Below are 6,807 nucleotides of genomic sequence, written 5' to 3'. Positions count from 1 at the left end.
CACATACTTGATTTCTAGCACTGATCACACGTGGCCTTCCACTATGGGCTCATAAAGTCTGCAGGATGTAGCTGGTAGCAAAGGCAGTGTAAGTGGTTGAAAACAACCTGTGGCAGAAGGCTAAATGCTTACAGTAGCTCTTGGCTATTAAATGCATTATTGGCGCATACGTTTTCTATTGCAGTAAACAGATTTTCATTAGACATGTTAGACAATACATGGCACGTATAAGTAATACAGAAAACAGACACCACAAAAGTGCTTTAATTATGCTTTCGGCAGAAAATAAAAATCTTGTTGTTACAAAAGAAATGTAATACTAGAGCACCGGGAATGTAGATAGTTTGTTCTTTGTACTCACACACGGAACAATGCAGGAACTTTACCAAGCACAAACCTGATATGTGCCAAACTTTGCTCTTTAGAGTTGAATTAAGGTTGTTTTCAGAGACCAGGTTTCCAGTTCCTCATTATTGACTTTCCATCATTTTGTTCATGCTTCCAAGGATGCTGTTCCTATTATTTTTTTCCCCACTCCCCTGTTAGAGGGAAGGTTTCCATCTGCAGTCAAGCTGCGATGCTGGATACAGCACACAAGCAATGGGAGCCTGCTTGTGCTCCGCTTCCAGTACACAGTGACAGGTCACGAGTCTCAATTAAGGCAGCTTTGTTTATCCAACAGTGATAAATTTAAAAGTATTTGAGGAGACAGATGCAAAAAAGAGAACCTAAGATAACGCTCATTCTTTTGGGAGGAAAGCTAGTTCTTAAAGCTAAGGAGAAACAGGCAGCTTTCTAGAAGTGAGTTCAATGGGCAGGCACTTGGGAGGTACACAGCATTGCTGTATGTGCTGGTGTAGCTGCCTAGGACAGGCATAAAAGCAGAACATGTTTCGAGACTATTCTGGAGAGATGAGACTGACTCACATAGATCAAGTTAGTATGCTACAATTCACAGCTCAGCAACGTGAACTTCAAGAAAAACATCAAGTTCCCAAGATCCTCCTCATTTCTGATTGGGACACTTTGCTATTTCAGCTCCGCAAATTGTCTGAAATTCTTGCTGAACATATGGTAACAAGAGGAAGGGTGTTTCAGTCTCACAACGTGGAATGTCAGAGATTGGGAGTGGTTTGATGCACTTACTTGAAAGGTACCTCAGAGTGGGAGAAGGTTTCACGAAGAAAAGCTATACAGGATGAATGAGTAATAAGAAAAAAAGAGACTGATGGAAGGAGCACCAATGGGTGCAATCTACTTCACATCAAGCCGTAAGTGTTGAAGCACTTCTGGAAAACAAACAGAATGAAACAATGAGGCATTTTTTCTTGATCTTTACTAAAAAAAAAAAAAATTAAAGGTACACATCTGAAGGAAGCCCAGTCAGGAGATACAGTCTTATCAAATAAAGTCTACTATACTGTGATTCTTCACAAAATGTTGGGGAGGCAACAGCCCTTTTCTTTCACCTGATGAAGAGAAGGAAAAATAAACTTCATTCCTCCCACTGCTGCAGCCCCTTTGAGTGCAGGGAGGAGCACTGACTACAAGCAGTTGAGACTGGCCACCCCCAGCCCCATAGGAGTGGCTCCACAGTGCAGGAAAGAACATAAAAAATTAAAAAATAAAAATAAATTGCTGGTCCCCAGCAAAGCTGATAGCATTTGCTAAGGAGTTCATGTCTCTCCAGAATGCTTAGAGAGAATAGGATGCATTCTATAATGGTCATGTCTGTCTTCTCCAGGAGCTGGAAGTTCCTCCCAAAAAACCCTTCATCCCACTTTTGACCAAAACCCTTTGTTTTTGGCCTGCCTCTGAAGCTGACATTGTGTTTGATTCCCTGCTCTCTTGTGGACACTAGAGCCTTCTCTGGGCTTTTCCACTCCCACTTTTTGAAGAGTGACCATCACAGCAGGAGGCATACTTGGAAGAGCTGCTGCCAAAAGACTTTTCTCTCTACTTGTGGATGAATTAGCCCATAATCTTGAAACTTGCCTCAGTATCAGCTTCCCAAGCAGGCTATCATTATAAAAACATAGCCTTTTATTTTTATCCTTTTCTTTGAGTGTGAAAATATTGCCAATTGTTTTCTGACACCTAAGAAAATTTGAGGGAAATGGGGAGCTAGGAAATCCTGGAACTGGGAGATTATTTTAAAGCTGCTGTTTTCCTGGATTGTTTCATGCAAATTTTTGCTACTAGGTAACACAACTCAGCTAGATTCAACGTCATGCAGATCCCAGACACAGCAAGCATGAAAATAGTAAATGTAGTTTTCTCGGTGGGCCGAGACACAAAGCAGTCCACTACATTGGGGCAGGGCCACGCATCACACTTCACCAGGCGAGGCATCTGGTACCCATCGTACATGTAGTAGAACACGTACATGAAGACTGCTTCAAAGATGATCCTGAAGAAGATGCTGCTGGTGTATGTCCACCACAGGGGACCTCGAATGTGAATCTTTTCGTTTTTCAGCTCTTCTATATCAATTTTCTCACCGTTTCTGAACCGCCGTTTCTTCTCATGCCTGGTGTAAGCTACGTGCATGGCCACCAGCAGTGCAGGTGTGGAGACAAAGATCAGCTGCAGGGCCCAGAGTCTGATGTGAGAGATGGGGAAAAAGTGATCATAGCAAACATTTCTACACCCAGGTTGCAGAGTATTGCAGACAAAATCTTGTTGTTCATCTCCCCAGACTCTCTCTGCAGCCACAACCAGGATCATGATGCGGAAGATGAATAGGACCGTGAGCCATATCTTCCCAATGCTGGTGGAGTGTTTGTTTACACCTCCCAAAATTGCCTGCAGAGATCCCCAATCCATTTTCTCTTCTGTGTCCTTTTACCTGTAAGATGACACAAAACACCAAATAGTTACTTTTTGAGGGGCAAAGAATAATTTCCATATCTTCTATCAAGAAGAGGACTTCCTAGCACTCACTTGAGAATCATAGTAAAATGCAAGTCACTTTCATTAATACCACCCATATGTTCATGGATTCAAACAGCCTATTAGATTCTCTCCTTCCGTATATTTACAATGGAACAAGCATACCTTCTTAACAAGACTTTGGGTAGGAAATAAGTTACACCTTCAAATATATTTCCTCCCTGCATCCTCTGTGCCTTTACTTCCCTTTCCTGAGATATTTCTCTGTGGTTCGCCCTGTGCTTTGCCTCCCAATGCATTTCCCAAAGCAATAGAAAATGATATCACCGCATAAGTTAATGCCACATCTGGACAACACAAGTGATTTTATAGGATTTCTTTGCCAATACCACAGCCCTAGAAGGCTGGGCTGTGCTTACTTTGCTTCCCAGGTAAGTACTACTTGACTATCTCCGGCAGAAGCCCTCACTCCTCCCAGACACCTCCAGCAGGCCCCCAAGGCTGTCTGCTGAAGCTCAGACACATCCTTTGCTTGGCAGGGCCTTCATCACTGTAAGTACAGCATTTGATTATGCCAATGCTGCTGAGAAACCTCAAGCTGGCTCTGTTGGGGCTGCATGCATAGATAGCCCTAACCAGCAGGCACAGGAAGGCACTGCAGAGCCTGCCCTTCCACATTCATCGCTATCTCATCAGAAAAGGAGACGAGCAGAGCCAAAGAGTTGAGAGACAAAGCCCTTAGCTAAAGAGTTTATGTTGATTTTCTAGATGCTATCACACCCCAGTAAAATAAACAGGAGACTGAACGTCAGAGAAACTCTATTTCAGCTTTCCTCCCTTCCTCATACTCTTGAAGAGAATCTATCCTCTTTACCATATGGAAAAAAAAAAAAAGCTTAAGTTTTGCAGAAGTCAGAGTTCAGTCTCATCTTTCACTGGTCAGCAGCCATTTGGAAACTCTCCCTAAACCGGACAAAACACGAGATCCTTAGCTGGGAGCTCACATAGCTGGTCCAGCCAGGTTAGGGCTTGAGCTGCTGTGCAGAGCAGCACTGGCCTGCACAGGAGCCATGGAGCCCCTTCTCCCCCTGGAGCAGTGCACATGCTTTAGGGAGAGCACGGTACCTTGCAACAGCACACTGGTAAAGTCTTCAAATCCTCTAACTCTCATATAACAGGAGAAAGAAGAATAAATAAATACAACTTCTTCACGCCGCTGCCGTTACGGTATGAGTGAGGGCCCGGCATGCCCCAACACATACCCTTGGTACGAGGGCCTAGCTTGTACAGACAGGCCTCGAGGCACGAGGAGCAGGTCACATTTACTGTCACGAAGAAAGGTTAAATTGGGTAAGAAAATAAAAAAGCCTTGAGAAGGTGCCTGCAATTCCTCCCGCTGTTCATGATCTCACACTGCCGAGACTGGCAACGTTTTACGCAGCTTTTTATGTTGACCTGAACCCATGGCCGTGATCAGATACCTGCATCTTTTGGTTAAGAGTTCCTCTTTTTGTGTAGTCATTAAAATAGCTACGTAAGAGATATATACATATAAATCAGTGAAATCTTCAGGAGGGGCTAATCGGGACCGAAGGAAGGTTATCTGAGTGCGCACCCCATCGGGATGAACCACCCTGGCTCCAATAGCCGGCTCACACCACGGTTTTGAACCAGCGCTGCAAAATTTGGGGAAAAAGAGTAATAATAATACCACAGGACAGCTACAAGACACCTCCCTGCTCAGCTGCCCCTTCCCAAAGCGCCCCGTCTCCATCAGGCACCCCCCCTAACCCCGACCCCACCGGCGGGCAGGAGCCGCCGCGGAGCCTCACCTGGCGCGGCTCAGCTCGGCGCGGCTGCGGCTCCGGCGGTGGCAGCGGAGCGGCCGGTGCCCGGCTCGCCGCCCCGCGGCTCTGAGGTCCCTCCCCGCTCACCTGCCGCCGCTTTTAACCCGCCCCGAGCCCGCCTCCGCCCGCCGGGGCCGGGCCGGGGATCGGGGCCGGGGCTGGGCCGGGGTTGGGCCTGAGCCAGGCCGGGGCTAGGCCAGGCCGCCCCCCCCCCCCCCCGCCATCCCGAGGCACCAGCCCCTTTGCAGTCTTCTGAACCGCCCCCCCGCTGCCCCTTCGCAGTCTTGTAAACACCACCGTTCACAGCCCAGGGAAGGGTTTTTGTTTTTCTTTTTAAAGCGCCGTGACCAAAAATCCTGCCGGAAAAGAACGCTGTGCTGCAGCGGGTGTGTGAAAAGGCTGGAAGATGGTGAAGTGCCGTGCCCATCGCTTGTGAGATAATAAAAACTTCTCCGAGTACATTAAAGCGCCGCTGGAAATGGTTGTGTTTATTTTTTTTGTCGTGTTATCTGTCCCGCGTATTGTACTAAGCACCCAGCTGGGGTTTATGAGGCGTGTCTGGAAGTAGGAACGCTTTCATCAGCAGTGATTCAAATGTAATTTAAGCTTGATCTGGTAATTTGTATAGATAACAATTACAGAAAACTAGCACTTGTGTGTATGTGTGTGTCTGCAAAATGGCCAAGTGACTTTGCTTCTGCACTGGGAGGTTTAGAAAATAAAGTCAGGTATGTAAGATCTTGAAGAAGAAGAAGAGGAAGAGAAAGAAGAACAAATGTCTGAAAGAATCGACTTTGTTTTAAAAAATAATATCAAAGTTTGAAAAGTCTGATGGCGGTAACTGTACTGCTTGAAAGAAATCCTCTTCTCATGTTGCTCACTGCTACTATCTATGGTGGCATTCACTCACAGCCAAACAAAAACGATGGTAAAGCTGAGTGTTACCTTTATTTTCTTTCATTTCTGTTTGCTTGCTTTTATGCAGGAGGAAGTACCTAACACTTTATTTGGGAAGGAGAAGGGAAAGTTGGCCAGAATTCTGTCCAAGCACGAGCTCAGAGATGCCTGCACCCCGCTGAATGCCCGGCTGGTTGGCAGGAGGTGCAAGATCCAAGTGCTACCAACTCTGGCATCTTTAAAGGTTCAGCTGTAGGGGTGGTTTGTTCTGGTAGCACTGCCGGTGGTGAATGTTACCAAGTGTGCATGTTTGTGCAGTACACTGATTCTCGTGGGTTGTAAGATAATGCAGAAATAAAAGCATTTCATAAAAATTGGAAAATACTGTTGTAATTTTCTCAATGAAGAAACAGTTATTAGCTTATTTCCAGAGAGCAGAATTCTTGGCATCATCTTCCAATAATCTGTCTTAGCTATTTCCAAAGTTTGTGTCTCCGTCTCTTCATTTCACAGGCCATGGGCACCTCCAGAAGCTCTGTCTGGATGTATATTTATAATAGCCTTTGATTCACTTTCTGGCATTGCTTTGTCTAATGTTTTGATGTTGCCTGCATCTGAATTATAAAAATATTTTGAATTTATCCCATGTGTATCTCAAAAAACACAAAATCATGGAGTAATTATCTCAAAGGCTTAACTATATTGTGAAAAAAAAATCATTTCATTTATTTAAGACCTATTTTTATATAATTTCATGGGACACTCTTTATTCCTCACCACTAGGAGTAATAGCCAGTTATTTTTCCCTGTTCGACTCCTCTGTGCATTCATGAACGCAGAAATTTGTGTCATATCCTCTCTCCATCCTTTTTATTTTGCACCGCAAAGCCTGATTTGTTACATCCTTGTCATGTAGGAGCTGCTATATAATTTTATCATCATCATCACAATTTTTTGTGCCTTTTTATGAGGATGGTCCAAGTACCTGCAGTATGCACAGTTGATATGTACAGAGCAATGTTTTCTGTTGCATCCTCCATCATTTTCTAGTAATCCTTATTTACTTGTTTCTACTTTTCAGGCATCTCAGAGCAATGAGTTGACTTTTCCATAGTCACTCCAAGTTTCTTTCCTAAGACTTCTGGCAGCTAGAACCGGTACCTCCTGGGGC

General features: G+C 44.8%; 1 protein-coding gene across 1 annotated transcript; it reads right to left on the bottom strand.

The window, feature by feature from the left end:
* Positions 1-235: 235 nt before the first annotated feature.
* LOC308178533 (gap junction beta-6 protein-like) lies at positions 236-4,863 on the bottom strand. The gene is made up of 2 exons (XM_080557340.1): positions 4,725-4,863; positions 236-2,848 (listed from the first exon to the last, which is right to left on the bottom strand). Exon 2 carries the CDS (start codon positions 2,824-2,826, stop codon positions 2,149-2,151), a length of 678 nt encoding a protein of 225 aa, XP_080413466.1. The 5' UTR covers positions 2,827-2,848; positions 4,725-4,863; the 3' UTR covers positions 236-2,148.
* Between the last annotated feature and the right edge of the window lie 1,944 nt (positions 4,864-6,807).

This window comes from Anser brachyrhynchus (assembly GCF_964034855.1).
Source record: "Anser brachyrhynchus genome assembly, chromosome: 1".
NCBI lineage: Eukaryota > Metazoa > Chordata > Aves > Anseriformes > Anatidae > Anser > Anser brachyrhynchus.
The sequence above is the reverse complement of the archived record's forward strand: the minus strand, read 5'-3'. Positions and strand labels throughout refer to the sequence as shown.

What these genes read in the sequence shown, in the direction of transcription:
- LOC308178533 (XM_080557340.1), bottom strand. Translation starts at nt 2,826, where the DNA reads ATGGATTGGGGATCTCTGCAGGCAATTTTGGGAGGTGTAAACAAACAC.